Source organism: Phoenix dactylifera, chromosome 1, assembly GCF_009389715.1.
Source record: "Phoenix dactylifera cultivar Barhee BC4 chromosome 1, palm_55x_up_171113_PBpolish2nd_filt_p, whole genome shotgun sequence".
Lineage (NCBI taxonomy): Eukaryota > Viridiplantae > Streptophyta > Magnoliopsida > Arecales > Arecaceae > Phoenix > Phoenix dactylifera.
The window spans coordinates 18,950,270-18,966,303 of NC_052392.1; the positions used below are offsets into that span (position 1 = coordinate 18,950,270).

General features: G+C 42.1%; 1 protein-coding gene across 1 annotated transcript; it reads left to right on the forward strand.

Moving 5' to 3' along the window:
• The first annotated feature begins 629 nt into the window (after window positions 1-629).
• LOC103701691 (protein SMAX1-like) lies at window positions 630-5,136 on the forward strand. Its single transcript, XM_008783858.4, is given in 4 exon segments — window positions 630-2,500; window positions 2,900-3,206; window positions 3,309-4,646; window positions 4,649-5,136. Coding segments are annotated over 4 exon segments (3,084 nt in total). The 5' UTR covers window positions 630-1,181; the 3' UTR covers window positions 4,769-5,136.
• Window positions 5,137-16,034: the final 10,898 nt, after the last annotated feature.

A 16,034-nucleotide genomic window follows, 5' to 3' on the forward strand; every position in this document is an offset into this window, starting at 1 on the left:
CTGGAGTCAGTTAAACTGTCCCAACTGAAAGGCAATAAATTCATTTTCAAATTGAAAAACGAGGGTGCAGATAGCAAGATTAGCTGCTTTGGCGAACTAAATAAATCTACTTAGACTAAAATAATATTTACTATACGGCGACTGTTTGTATAAATAATTGGAGCGGGGCGACGAAGGGCAGATTGGAAGTGATAAAAGGCAAAATCCGTGCGGTGGTGCCTTTTTCCAGGCAGTGGTTGCGTGTGAAAAGCAGATATTTGGAGAGAGAGAGAGAGAGAAAGAGAGACTGTGTGGTGTCTGCTGGGAAAAGGTATGGTCAATCGTCGGTCAGCACAACCATTGATAAGATTGAGAGACGGAAGGGATGGGAAAAAAGATAGATAGGGAGAAGGCCGGAGGAAAAGGGAGATAAAAAAAAAAGAAGCTATGCATTAAAAGCAAGTGAGAGAAACTAATATAATATGTGAAGCATTTCAGATATAAACAAATCAGAAGAAGACAGCAATCTTTTAAAAGATCAAACTAAAAAAACTTTTAAAAAAAGGAAAAAGGTTGTGAGAGAAAGAGAGAGAATTTGTCTCTTAGAAAGCCAACTACATGGCCCAAAAATCCTCACCATTCTCCCAAACTTATTCTCCTTCCCATCTTTCTTTATCTCTCTTCTCTTCTTCCTTCCCTCTCCCCCCCCTCTCTCTCTCTCTCTCTTCTCAAATCCCAGTTTCGTTCTCGTCCCTAAAAATAAAGCGAGCAACATATAAGGGGAGGAAGATTCTATTCGCACCCCCCCCCCCCCCCCCCCCCCCTCCCCTTCTCTTTTCTCCCCTACTTCTCTTTCCCTTTCTTCTAACATCCGTACAATCCTCCTTTGTTGAACAAAAAGAAGGCCCCTCCATTTCTTCTTCTACTTCCTTGGCTCCTTCCTTTCCAAATTTCTTAGAATTCCCTTCACATTTCTGGTGGTAACGGGGTACCTCCAATTTGATCATCATATCTCTTTCTCCTCCGCATCTTTCCTTCTCTTCTCTTTCTAATCTTTTTGTCAGGAAAAAGAATAGAGTTTTTAAGGAAAAAAAAAAGTTGTGTTTTTTCTTGGTTGCCAATGTGTGTAAGCTTGGAAAGGTGAGATTTTTATTCATTAGATTAGAATTAGAAGAGAGAGATAGAGATAGAAGAGATTCGGGATGAGGGCGGGACTGAGCACAATCCAGCAGACTCTGACGCCGGAGGCGGCGAGCGTCCTGACGCACTCGATCGCGGAGGCGGCGCGGCGGAACCACGGGCAGACAACCCCTCTCCATGTGGCCGCCACCCTCCTGGCGGCCCCCTCCGGCCTACTCCGCCAGGCCTGCATCCGCTCCCATCCGAACTCCTCCCACCCTCTCCAGTGCCGCGCCCTCGAGCTCTGCTTCTCCGTCGCCCTCGACCGCCTCCCCACCTCCTCTTCCTCTTCCTCCTCCAACCCCAATCCCACCAGGGATAATTCCACCAATTCCAATCCTCCCACCAGTTCCTCCTCCGGCGTCACCGAGCCTCCCATCTCCAACGCCCTCCTGGCCGCCCTCAAGCGCGCCCAGGCCCACCAGCGCCGCGGCTGCCCGGAGCAGCAGCAGCAGCCGCTCCTCGCCGTGAAGGTCGAGCTGGAGCAGCTCGTCATATCCATCCTCGACGACCCCTCCGTCAGCCGCGTCATGCGCGAGGCCAGCTTTTCCAGCACCGCCGTCAAGGCTACCATCGAGCAGTCCCTCCCCTCCTCTTCCCCCTCCTCCTCCTCCGCCGCCGCCCCTTCCACCACCAATTCCCCCTCCCCCTCCGCCGCCTCCGCTCTCGGCATCAATCTGGCCTACCGCGCCCCGCCCCGGAACCTCTACATCAACCCCCGCCTCCACCAGCACCAAGCCGACGCCGCCGCTGGTGGCGGCGCAGACCTGCACCGGAGGGAGGAGGTGAACGGGGTGATGGACATACTGATGAGACCCAAGAAGAGAAACCCGGTCTTCGTCGGCGACTCCGAGCCGGACGCCGTCATGCGAGAGGTCCTGCAGAGGATCGAGTCCGGCGGCGCCCCGCCTCCCCTCCGGGCCGCCCAAGTCATCTACTTGGACAAGGAATCCACTGTGGTCCCCGACCGGTCCCAAATTCCATCGAGGATCAGAGAATTGGGTAGCTTGATCGAGGCCCGGATCGGCGGCGGCCGCAGCATGATTCTCAATCTCGGGGACCTAAAATGGCTCGTGGAGTGCCCTCCCGGCGTCGGGGCTTCCTTGGGTCCAGCACCAGCTCAGCCACAGCCGATCATCTCGGATGCGGGCCGGGCGGCGGTGGTGGAGATGGGGAGGCTTTTGAAGAGCTTCGGCGAAGCTGGCCGGCTGTGGCTCGTTGGCACCGCGTCGTGCGCCACCTACCTCCGGTGTCAGGTCTACCACCCCACGATGGAGAACGACTGGGACCTCCAGGCTGTGCCGATCGCCCCGAGGTCGCCCCTCCCCTGTATGTTCCCAAGGTGTGATTTTTTTCTCTTTTTTTTCTTCTCCTCCTCCTATTCTCATTGTTCCTCCCCCTCCTCATCCTCTTCGTCAGCCGTTTCAATAGAACTCCCTGGATTGCATTCCATTTTATTGCTTTGGTTCCACAGTTTCTATTTTTGGACCCATCCTTTAGTGAACAGTACTAGTTTCTCTGATGGCGTTAGTCGCTGCTTCCGCTGCTATTGTTTTTTTAAAAGCGAAGAGTTCCAACTGATTGCATTCTGGTCTTGGTTGAGATCGTAAGGCTCACAGTCTCGCCTCATCCGTTCAATTAGCTGCAATGCTGGTAGATCCATTGGTTTCATTTGAGACGTGAACTTTAAAAGGAAACATGGTTGCCATGAAGCTGAGCTATGGTTTTACTTGAATTGCAGGCCTGGGGGCAATGGAATCCTCAGCAGCTCTGTCGAAACTCTAGCCCCGATGAAAGGTTTCCCGGTGGTGGTGGGCGCTGCCGCCATACCTCCAAGACGACCGCCGGAAAGCGCTGACCCTTCCCGAAGGATAACCCTCTGCCCACTGTGCATGGATGGTTACGAGCGCGAGCTAGCCAAGCTTGTTGCAAAGGAGTTCGAGAAATCGTCTTCGAAACCGGATGCTCATCAGACGCTGCCTCAATGGCTCCAGCTCGCGAAGATGAGCAATGGAGGCAGCGCTAAATCCACAACCGATCATTTTCAGGTCTGAATGCTTTTTCCATCATCCCCTAATCCAATTTACGAACCGAAACTCTCGTGATTCTTAAAGCTGATTCTTTTGAACTGTGGTGGCGATCTTCTGTAGTCCAAGGAGCAAGATTCCGTGTGGAAGCAGAGCACAGAGGATCTGCTGAAGAGGTGGCGCGAGACGTGCTCCCTCCTCCACTCCAACTTCCAACCGATGCTTCTCAGCTCTGAAAGGCCTCTGCTTCCAGCCCTTTCAATGCCCGCTTTGGGCAATTCCAGTATGCTCGCTCCTCGCCCACCATCTGAACCGAAATTAACACTTTCTCGGAGCCTTCCCCCGCTTCAGGTGAACAGCAACCAGGGCAACATTGCACCGACCACATTGCCGGAGCAGTCTACGAGCTCTCCCGGAAGCCCGGTGAGGACCGATCTTGTTCTCGGGCATTTGAAGTCCCCTAAGGACGATAATTCCTTGGAAAAGACTCATAAAGAGCTTGCCGAGGAGTCGGCCGGGTGCATGCAAGATGGATTCTCAGATCTACAGAGAGCCAAGATTGCTGGCATTTCCGATATGGACACCTTCAAGAGGCTCTTCAGGGGACTCACCGATAAGGTCAGTTGGCAGCCAGAGGCAGCCTCCACCGTAGCGACAGTCGTGATGCGGTGCAAGTCCGGCAATGGGAGGCGGCGGAGCTTGGGGCCAAAGGGCGACACTTGGCTTCTCTTCATCGGCCCTGATAAGGTCGGGAAGAGGAAGATGGCGACCGCGGTGTCCGAGCTGGTGTTTGGCACTAGCCCGGTGACTGTTAATTTTAGTGGCATCCCACGGTCGGACGGCGATGACCGTGAGTCGACTGCTAATTCCCGAGGGAGGACCTCTCTGGACCGGGTGGTGGAGGCCATCCGCCGGAACCCATTTTCGGTTGTCGTTCTCGAAGACATCGATCGGGCAGACGGGCTCGTCCATGGCAGCATCAAGCGTGCCATGGAAAGGGGCCGGCTGCCGGACTCTTATGGCCGGGAGGTCAGCCTGGGGAGCGTCATATTCATCCTTACGGCTGACTGGTTGCCGGAGGAGCTCCGGACCTCCACCGACTCCATTCTGCAGAGCGAGCAGAAAAGATTGGATTCGGCCAATCGTCGGTGGCAACTGGAGCTCTCGATCGGGGACAGTCCCCGTAAGCGTCGAGCGGATTGGCTGTGCGATGACGATCAAACAGTGAAGCCAAGAAAGGAGCCGTCGGGTGGCGCAGGCCTATCGCTCGATTTAAATTTGGTAGCGGGGGCGGACAACGACGTCGGGGAAGGCTCGAGGAACTCCAGCGACCTCACCGTCGAGCATGAGATCGAGAAGCGGCGACTCGCGGTCAAGTGTTCGACGTCATCGTCGGCGGCCTCTGAGCTCATGGACTTGGTGGACGATGCGGTCGTGTTCAAGCCTGTGGACTCCAGCAACCACTGCGGAGGAAGGTCTTCGAGTCCGTATCAGCGAAATTCGCTGCAGTCGTGGGCGGTGGGCGGTCAATACTGATCGACGACGACGCACGATCGCTTGATCGGATCGTCGGCGGCCTTTGACTCGCCGGAGCCACCAGTTGCGGTGGATTCGAGGAGTGGGTGGAAAGGGTGTCGGTCCCTGGTGTGGCGGTGGAGCTGCAGCGGAAATTGGCTGCCGGGGACGGTGGCCACCGCCGTAGATGGGCACCGGAGAATTGGTGGGCATTCACATATTGTTAAGGGTAGATATGTAAATATAGTGGTATCCTTTTGTTCTTTACCTTTCTTTGGGTGGTTAGTGTTCCAGGAGAGAATCTTTAACTACCAACCAAAAAAAAAAGAAGGAAAATCTGGAGGCGAGAGGCTCAGCGCTCGTATGATTTGTAATTTTGAGGATAGTTACTAATACGTTCTTTTAAGATATTATTTATTTATTTTATTAAAAATTATATTGGCGTCCACTAAATATTATTTCAATACTCGAAAAAGGCTTTTTGGACATGTTATGTAGCTCACCATCCTTGCATCACATCTTCAGTCTGAACTTTTCTTTCCAAAAAAAATCAAAAAATAATAAATTTTGGAATATACTGGATAGTCCTCTCTCCTCCCGCCAAAAAATCTCATCAGAATAGTTAGCTATATAGGAGACTACCGAAGCTGCTGCTCCGTTAGTTTCTCAGTATATATGTTTGGTCCGCATGTCCATCCCACATTCTAGGTTTTTTTTTCTTTTTTTTGGGCTGCACTCACCTTAAAACTGAGCAACAGCTGTACCCAAAATAATAAAAAAAAAAACACATTGTTTTTTTCTCGCGCATTGTATTCAGCAAGACGTGGTCATTTAGGTGGGCAGATTCTTTCGGGTCCGAGAGGTCGTGTTCTCATTTGAGTCATCTCTTCTAGTACTGCTGCGTTTGGGACATTGGTGGTCTCGTGCAGGAGCATCTTAATTAAGATGGTCAGGTTGAAAACGACAACTATTTATATGCAATTTTTTATGGTCCAACTTGGTGATAGCTGAAAACCAAGCAGTGAGGAAGAAACAGCGTTTGTGGCCTGTGGAAAAAACAAATATTGTTTCATAAACTTTCAGGACCATTATGACTCCATTCTTGGAAGGACCTATATATTTGGCATGTATAATGCACATATAAGATTCTGAATTTTACATAAAAAATTGTGAATATTAAAAGTTTGAATTCTTAAGTTTTTAGTTCTTAAAAAATATGTTGCCCCTTATTGTACTTTTTTTTTTCTGATTATAATAGCAAATGTGAGTCCAATACGGAAAACCTGTATTACCAATTTGGTTTTGTACGTAGCCAGTAAAGATGGACTTTCTTCTAACTCATAAAGTTGTTAGATCCAATCAATTACAGGCTCAGTCCAATTTTACAACTTGTTTAGGTGATTAGGTTAAAAATTCTATAGGGCTCGTAAGTTGGACCAACACAACAAGCAAAATTATAAAATTACAAATTGAGTTAAACATATATTCATAAAAATCTAGAAGAAAAGAAAGATCTTGTCAGATTTTTTTTTTTCTCTATAAAATTCGGGTTGGCTCATTCCAAAGCTACTTCGTCGTATTTATGAATATAGGTCTAATCTAATATATAATTCTATGACTTTGATAGTTGTACTAATTTAATTTATGGATTTCATAAAATTTTCAATCCAATGTTCCAAACAAATCTTTAATTGACTTTCCATCCAGTTTGACAAATTTACTGGCCTAACGTATTGACCAACATTTATATAAGTTGGCAGCCTAAAACCTTCCTCCCTGATCTTTCTTCCAATGGGTAATGATTAGACCTAGTTAAAAGCAGAAACCTTTTTCTTGAGGGTTGGTTTGATTTCACCGAGTTCTCAACCCTGCATGAGAAAGGCAATGTATTACTTACTTTTTGACCTCGTGTGTCTGGCAAAAGTCTACCTATGTTCATGCTGATTTCTAACTTAAAATATGTGACCGAATTATATTAAAAAAAAAATATGGACGGCAATAATAACAAGAGCCAGCAAATGTCTGAGAATTGGACTTGTATTTGAATGATGCACCTGATGAAACCAATAGATAATTGGATTTTGGATTATACACTTGGGATTTTCCTTTCTAATATATCATTTAAGTTTGAGATGGCTTTTAAATTCACTTAGGAGGACTTAGCATTGATGATAATCACCTACAACTGTCCAGGACAATACCTGATGTATCTAAGTATACCACAAAATTTGGGGACATCCATGGCCATGTTAGTAATAAAAGGAAAAATGAAACATTCTATGATGTGTCCTCCAAACCTTTACAATATTCGATCTCTCTTGGACCGTGATGCAGCTTTACAAATATCTGAAAGAAATTTACCATCTAACTTTATGACATCCCAGCCATAAAAAAAACATTAATATTCCATGCCTTGAACCAATATATTTATTTATCCAAACTAGCTTCCAACTAGGGGTGACAATTTATGATATGACGAGCAAACAACCTGCTCTAAACAGATTTCAATGTGACATAAATAGGTATCGGTCCTAAATAGATCAACTCTTATAAACCAGTTTATTGAACGTGTTGGGTTCAAATTTAAACCTTTAATCAACCTTTGATCCGATTATAATCCATTTTTAACCCATTTAATAATTGAGTCCATTTAAAATCTATTTTTAGTATATTTAACGCTCAATCTATTTAATCTATTTATGCTATTAAAAATACATCTGATCTGTTTAACTTGATCCAACCTATTTAATAGATGGGTTGCGTGAGCCAAATTGAATTACGTGTATCGAATTTATATTTAAAATGTTAATTTATTTAATAAATAAATTAGATTTGGGTTGATAAATTTTTGATTGGATTTTTATCCAATCCGACCTACATGTGGACGGATTCCAACTCGACACGCAGAAAGAGAGAAACCATAGAGCAGGTGGGGAAGGGAGTGGCTGCTAGCTTAGGTGGGGTGCTATGTTTTTGGTGCTGTCAGACACGAAATCTAGAGCGATCCCCACGAAACCTTTACGCTAACTCCAAGGAGGAGGAGGGTGGCTGACAATGCTGCCTTTTAGCACCGCTGAAGGATCGAACCACCCCACTTGCATGGACCAGTCTGGTTTGGACGAGGCCAACCCTGCCCGCCAGAAGAACGGCATGCGCATGGCGTTGCAGGGACGAACCTTTCTTTTCGCTGCCGTTGGGAACGCTATTTCTCTTGCATGGACCAGGCAAATAAGCCGAGTGCGCCTCCATCACCGTGATATGCTTGATCCAGAGGGGCCCGAGCGGTTTAGAAGAGGACCATCCTCTGCTGCGTTATATTTGGTTGATGGATGGAGACAGAGCGGGTCTTGAGGCCAAGCACGTCTTTAAGGAGGCTAACGGTGCTGCGGACTGGATAGTCGCTTATACGACCAACCACGCAGTGATATCTTGTGGATTCAAAATGAAAATTTGCTTAGAATATTCCGTGATGTTTTATTTTCTAACTTTATTAGGTGTGTTCGGACTCGTGTAATTTAACATGTCCGTCATAGCAAGCAAAGAAAACAAAAAAAACCCGATTGCACCTTGGTGCCAAAGCCGACTCCCCCAAGCACATTCAAGTGACCCAACCAAATGTTGGGGTCTCTGTATTTATCTGACTCTTTCAGCTTTCATCTAAAGCCGCTAAGATGTATTTAAAGAAAAAGAACAAGATAATTCAGAGATTTTGCACTCAAATGACTGGACAAGATCAAGTTGGGGTCATTCTCGGTCAATGTTCATAGTTACAGTTATAAAACATCAAAATACAAGTTTTCTTTATATATAAAGGGAAAGTTTGTACAAAGCGTTGTGTAGTTTTTTGGATAATGCTTGCTATCATGTGAAAGTTTTTTCTTCTAGTAAATTGTAATGGTAGAAAATATTGTAGTGGATGGGGAAGAGGTCTAAAAATTAATTTGTGTACATACATATATAGGAATAAGCATGTAAATTAAGTGAGCAAGTCTTTAAAATAATAAAAACCATAACTAGAATAAGAAGTCGCACTAAGCGAAGATAAAGAGCTGAAAGTTGATTGGTGAGATGATATGAGCAAGTGCAACAAAGATCTACCCATCACATGAAGGATGGAAAAAAGTAGAGGAATGGGAAAGCAAAATGGTAATCCGATGTCACAATGAGGAAGAACATCATAGTTTACCTTTTGAATTGATAATAATATTTGTTTACTTAATTTATTTTTCAGTCAATCTATTTTCAATTAAGAATCTATTTAGATGATTAGACTGAAAATTTTATTGAGTTTATAGATTAGGCCAGTACAGCCAATAAAATTATAGGGTTACATGCTGGACTAAGCCTATATTTAAGCAGGTAGAAATAACTTTGAAGTGGAACAATCTGAATCCCATAGGAAAAAAAAATAATTTTTTTTTTTATTATCGTTTATAGCTTTAAGGCAAGGGGTGGAGGTTCATTTTGAAAGGCATTGACCTGTCTTCCAAATCCTTATTACTCAATATCCCGGTTCGCAAGCATTTGATTCGATCTATCGAGGGAGATGGATTTCAACCTAGCTAGGTATAAGATGGAGTCACGAACAGTTGCAGCAAATGGACGAAGGCGATCTAGTTCTAGAAAATGGATACTTGGTCTTAAATATTTCCATGTGTTATGTAGTAATTGAGGATCGATGCAGTACATTGAGGAGTGCCAGGATAAGTTCACATGATATTTGGCTGTTCTCTGAGCACCACCACATCAGCATTCGTTTAAAAGTAAGAAACGTGAATTGGGGGAGGGGGGGGGGGACCTCTAGTTTTTTCTTTCAACTAGCTTTGCCCGATCGCACCCTTGAACTCTTTTCCCTTCGCCTTAGTTTGTATTGTTTGAAACGGAGAGCAGCGGCCGTATACGATATCACTGCCGTAAAGGCTAAGCCAACCCAATTAAACCTCTTCTTTTTGGGTGTGATTTCCAACCATAGACCCCACTCATTAATGCACCAGGGGTAGTTTAAAAGGAGGCAGCAGCAGCCATCCATCCACCAGCAGTCTGAAAAGGTTCGAGCCATTCAGACAAAGACGAGAGCCGAGGGGTTGTCAAAAACAAAAAGAAAAAGGTGGGTCCTGCTCCCAACTGCAACTCATGTGCTTCCATTCATTGCCTTTTCCCTGTTCCAAACTTCCTTTTTTCTCCTTCCCTTTCGCTCCTTTCACACACGCATCCATGCCTTCATTAACTAATACTTCATCAACCCCAAGTTTTATTGTATTAGAGGGCAAATGTTTCTCAAATACCATAGGCTATGTCGAACTCTTTTTTGGTCTAATAAAAGCTTATATATCTGCATTTATGTTTTGGGGAATTCAAACAACTTGGCGTTGCAAAGGTTGGGCCTACATGTTAGTAACATTGGAACAAATGAAAAAAAACAAGTGCAAGACTAATCAAAGGATGGCGACATGAGCGATGAGGACCCAAGGGTTGAAACAAAGGTGGCGAGCCAAATTACAACCGTCCCACGTGAAAGGCGGGCCACTTTGGGCGGAGTTGTAGCTTTCCTCTACCTACATTGTCCGCGAGGACCCATTAAAGCGAACATTAGGAGGCATTGAGAGGAAGGAAAGGAAGTCTTGATGCGTGGTGCCAAAAGAAGTAAAAGTAATGAAAGCCGTGCTCGGATGTAGGAAAGGCAACGATGACGAGAAGAGTTGAATTTTGTTTTCTATTGGGTGGGCAATGTGCATTGTATGAGTCATGAAATATTGGATGAGCTCTTCAGCTGATCCCCATGAAATGCTATCCCAAGGAGACCCAAAGCGGTTCTATGGCAGAGGAGTATGGATTAGAGCTGATCATATGCTGGGCCTCGGACATATTTTAGTTCGACTTTAGGTTGGATCTATTTAAAATTTGATTTTTTTTTGCGCCTAAATCTAGCCCATGATTAGCTTTAGCATAGATATACGACAATTAGCCTCCTTTTCGTTGTATGTACATGTCATCATGGATTAGTTTAATAATCAAAAGAGGATTTTTACTCAAATAAAAATGAAAAATAACTTTAAAAAGACAAATTCAAATAGATACGATAAAACTTGATATGATTATAAATAAGAGAAATATATTAAATGGCATGTGCAGCATGGCCTCGATTCCTTTCAAAGTTTAGGGCATAGTAATCCTACGGCCTAAGATAAGCTTAGTGCCTTAAAAAAAAGTTCCATGAACTTAAGAATGTGCATGTCATCCTATTCAAAAATTCCTGGAAAAGTTATTTTGACCAACCTTTCTGAGTAAAGTTTTTTAGGCCTTCTTGAGAAATAATAAACCAATTTTGACTAGCATTCGGAAATGCTCTTATGTCACCTAATTGTCGCAAACAGGGAAGTTAATGGTTTTTAATTTCTTTTTTTCCTTTCAAGAAAAGAAGCTTTTGGACTTTGTGTGGAGAGAGAGAGAGAGAGAGAGAGTAGGGATAAAGGTTATTCATGAAAGAATACATAGCAAATTAAGGGTCAATAAAGTAGCTTTCGAGAGGACCACGCAAAGGTAACAAAAAAAGGCAGAACAGAAACCAACAAGCTCGGTGATTACCATCTTTTCTTTCTTCAACGACTTGCGATGGCCAGAGGAGGCCATTTGTTCATCTCTAAAGCAATCTATTTCTCCTTAAAAGCTTAAAAAGGAGCAGAGAACATTACTCGATACATCTAGCTGAAACACGTTTGTGAGGTTGGTTATATATTTGAAAGGGCACTGTGCACAACTTTCCAATCCTTTCTCTTTTTTAAGCCTCCTTCGTCATCTCAGTTGGACTTTCTATCCTTGTCCTGCCCCACATGCAGCTTTTCTTTCTCAACAAAAGCTTAGAAGGAACGTTTCCGCAACCATGTTTTTTTATTATAAACTATCGACCAGTTAAACATGATATCAGAGATTTACAAAGAAACCTAGCAGTTTTCCGTAGCTTTTTTGATAGTGATGTAGCTGGCTATGCTCATAAGCGAGCAATATGAGCAGCCGACTTACTAAAAAAAAAAAAAACCTAGCCATGTAGAACCTAAAAAAAAGGATAAATTATTGATCTATTGTTTATTAATTATCCAAAATTAATATAAGAGGCATTAACAGTAGACGAGGGCAATGATATCATTGATTCAAATGGCCAATGAATATTTTATAGATAACTAGTCATAAAAATTATGAAGTTCTCATATAACTCATGAATAGTAATACTCGAGCAATTTGATTATTGAGAAATTGAAAGATTAAGTCAATGAAAAACTCATGAACAATTCAAATTTTTTTAGTAATTCACGTTATACTAGCATTATTGTCCCTTAGTGCACTAAATTAAGCTACCCCTCTATTGCCCCCCAATAAATGACAACTTATCCGTACAGGTCATTTGCAAATGAGGCTGTTGCTATTCCTTGATTTTTTTTAGAAGATCTTGAAAAATTATAAATTAGAATTCTAAGTCAAGTGCTTGGGGGATAACAAAATCAGGATGTGAACTCGCAGCCTCCTCCCCCATGGACGAGTAGGGGTAAAATCACTAGTTTATAGCCTACTTTATGGATTTGTATAATCTTTTTATTATAATTATAAAAATATTCTCATATTTTTTTAAAAAATAGATGCATGCATAACCATACAAACATGAATATGTACACACATATATACGTATGTATGGATGCAAACTAGGTGACGCATCAATAACCACATGCATTCTAGGTTCAAGTCTTAAGAAATGTATCGTCAAGTAATTTGATTTTTTCGACTTATCTATTCTAGAAAAATATTTGGTACGGAGCTCAAATCTTGATGGCAGCATCGTCATTATATTTTTCAAACATTCTTTTCCTCTATCTCTCTTTCAAAAAAAAAATAAGTCGCTAACTTATTGGAGAAATTTATTTATTTTTAGAACACCTACATTTCCTCACAATAATAAAACAATTTAATGTTTAGAATTTTAAATTTTTTTAAAAATATATATATTTTTGAAAAAAAGGGCCAATCTCGCTAAGGCCGTCCTACTTGCGAGGGAATCCAAGTCGAGCAGACGTTGCTTCTATAGTTTGCCTCCTTCAGCCTCAAAAAGAAAGAAAAAAAAAAGCAACTGGTACGATATAGTGATCATCTAATGATCAGTAATTATGAAACATAACAGTTCCATCAACCTACGGTAACGACTGTTATAACACTATAATGCCGTTACTTTGAAGTTTGAGCTAAAAAGAAAGAAAGAGATGACCGACGACCATGGGCACCCTTTTGGGGGCACCCAAAAGGAAGAGGCTTAGCGTATGCTTCATCACAAACTGGAAAAGGTGGCGTCGTTTGGTAGGTCCCACCCTACTTTAACGACCAGCAGAACTTTCCACGCCTTTTGAGTCAAATCCAGCTCTTTATTTCTTCCTTTCTCTCCTTCCTTCTTTCTTTGCCCTTTTCCCTTTCGTCAATGAAAACACTCAAAACTATTCTGTCCGCTCCGACCTTTCTCCTCGTCGTTTCCAATCTTTTCTTTCTGTTGGGAATCATGAGCCATGTGAAAACGTGAGACCTGGGTACCTCCTCCTCTCTCTCTCTCTCTTCATACTTCTTACCCTAACGGTCAATTTCTGCATCACGTGAGGAGCAGGCTCTGGAATTTCAGAATTTAACCCCAAAAAAAGTCTCATTAATCCCAATCAATTCGACGACCGATCAAATTAAACGTAGCACGTTATGACAAAACTATATTTTTATGATAATACATTTTGTATATTACAAAAATAATTCATGGTGGTTTCACTGCAAATGGTCAATTTACTTTAAATTATTTTATTTTATAAAATTTTTAGAATAGTTCCTATGTGCCCTCCCTTCTTCTCCATCTAAATAATGCTTGGCGAGATCCTTAAATCTTAGGTATATAGGTTTTGAAAATTCAATTTAGTCATATAATTCATCGCAAACAATTAAATCCACTTCATATTTGTATCAAGCTCAAGTCTTTTCTGTGTTAGAGAATTTCCCAACTGGATCAATGAGCACCTTCTCGTTGCACTCTAGCTTAGAGAAAAGTATATTTCAATTCCTTCAACTTTTTTTTTTGAAAAAAAAACTTTACCTCTAATTTTTTTTCTTTCAATTAACACTTTGAAGTTATTTTTCAGCTGCTTCCACCATGTGACAGCTGGCAGGCGCTCTTGCTTCCAAAATACCTAGGCTCCCTAATTAGAGTAGGGGCCATTTTGGTGTGAAAAGGAGACTAGGGGTCACAAAAGGCCTGCTGGTAATAGGGCGAAATAAGGGGAATTGGGGTGCTAGGGTTGACCGGCAGCTTGTTGCAGGTACCTAGATACGGGGAGGCAATGGAAAATGCATATCTTTATTTTTTAATATTTTACCATATCTGAAATGTTTGAATAGCTTTGTTGGTGTGGTCACTCCTTGCGTGAGACCCACCTCTGAGTTAATCCCAAAAAAATCTTGGGACACGGAGGCCTACGAAAAATGAAAAATTAGAATGGGCTTTGTTTCCACCGGGATGGTACATATTTGAAATGCACGGATGTCGATTAAATTCGGAGACCGGATGCTCCACTTTTGGATGCTTTCGATGGGAGCGCTACTGGTTCGCTAGTACCGAGGTGGCACTCGAGTGACGTACTTATACATGGGTGTTGATCCCAGTAAGAGGAGCCCACGGGTCGGAAAGGGTACGCGAAAATTTGCGGCCTGCATCGAACATTCCCTGGTAGAAGGATGACCCAGTGGGGGCTACTACGCGGGTGAGGTTGCCTCTCCCCCCTCCTATTTTTTCACCCAAAAAAAAAGGAAGAGAAAAAAAAGAAATAGAGAAGAATAGAAAGGTAGGGTGCTGCTTTGTTGAACGACCGAATAATTGATTGTATCCAGATTTATCTAAAATTTTAGTATATTATTTTCGGCATTGAGAACAACAAATTGAATAATTTGGACCGTTAAAAAAATTTCTCTATTAATTATTTCAATCATCAACACTTGATGAGATTTATTTTCTGTTTTATTATTTATTGTTGAAATCTGTCTGATTGGTGATGAATGTTTTTATTGTGAAAGCCAAGATTTAATTTTGTTGATATTTGTATAGCTTTTAATTGAACTAGAAAGGATCTATTATAATCCCATTATTCTAAATAGTGAAAGTTTTTGGCTGGACTAGGTCCCATAGTTTTTTTCCTTCACATAGAAGAGTTTTCCATATTAAAAATTGTGTTATCTCTTGTTTCTGGATTACTTGATTATTTTTCCTGTTAATTGCTTGAGTAGATCATAATGATTATTATTGCTTGGTGAGTGATATCCTATTTAATTATACAAAGAGGGAAAAGAAGTTTGTGACATCATTATTTTTTTATCACATTTTTTTCCAACAAAGTGGTATCAGAACATGTTGCTAGTAGCTTAATTTTTCTTGTGTTGATTAAATGGAAGAGTATTCAGGTGGCAGTATGGTTAAACTCACATTTTCTAATTATTCAATTTTGAAGCTCTGAATGGAAGATTTACTATTTTGCAAAGATTTGTATGATCCTATTGAAGGAGATAGCGCCGAACCAAGTAACAAAACTCGACAAAAGTAGGAGAAAATGAATAGAACATCCTTGTGGTGTAGATGTGGATGCTTTCTTGGCCGACACGCTGTTGGGTGTCAAGTTGTATAAAAAGAGCGGAGACTTTTACCACGGAGTCCCTCACTAAGGCGTATAGGCCAATGTGCCTTGGATGTGGTCGTATAGGCCATCTATCAGGAGGCGGATAAATTATACCCTATATCATTCTGCAGTGCACCATGCCAATCATCTTATCTTGTTCCTATAGATCTTATTCATCATACGCTCGTTTTGGATTACCACCCTGTCACATCGTCTCAAATTGTTTTTGTGGTGCATATGGTGTAGGATATAAATTCTTCAAAAGTGTAAGACTTGTAAAATTTGAAGATTTGAAGTGCGAGAAGTAATGGACTGTCTCAACCACAAATTATATTCAGGATTGCTAAGAGTTGAAGATTTAAATGACTCATTTGGCTTGCGGAAAAAAGGAGGTGGGAAAGTATGATCAATAGAAAAATAAAGAAAGACTTCAAATTTGATTGGAGTTTTCATAGAAGAAAGATAAGAAAGTAGTATTTCCATAGGAATAAAAGTATCCCGTTTCATGAGAAGGAAATATATGTTGGACATGGAAAAATTCAATTCCCACAAGTTGAGAATGGGGATAATTTTTTTTTTCTTCAAATATGCCCTTAAACTTTTAGATAAAATGAGATAAGGTCTTTTTTTTAATTAAAGACATAATAGATATTTT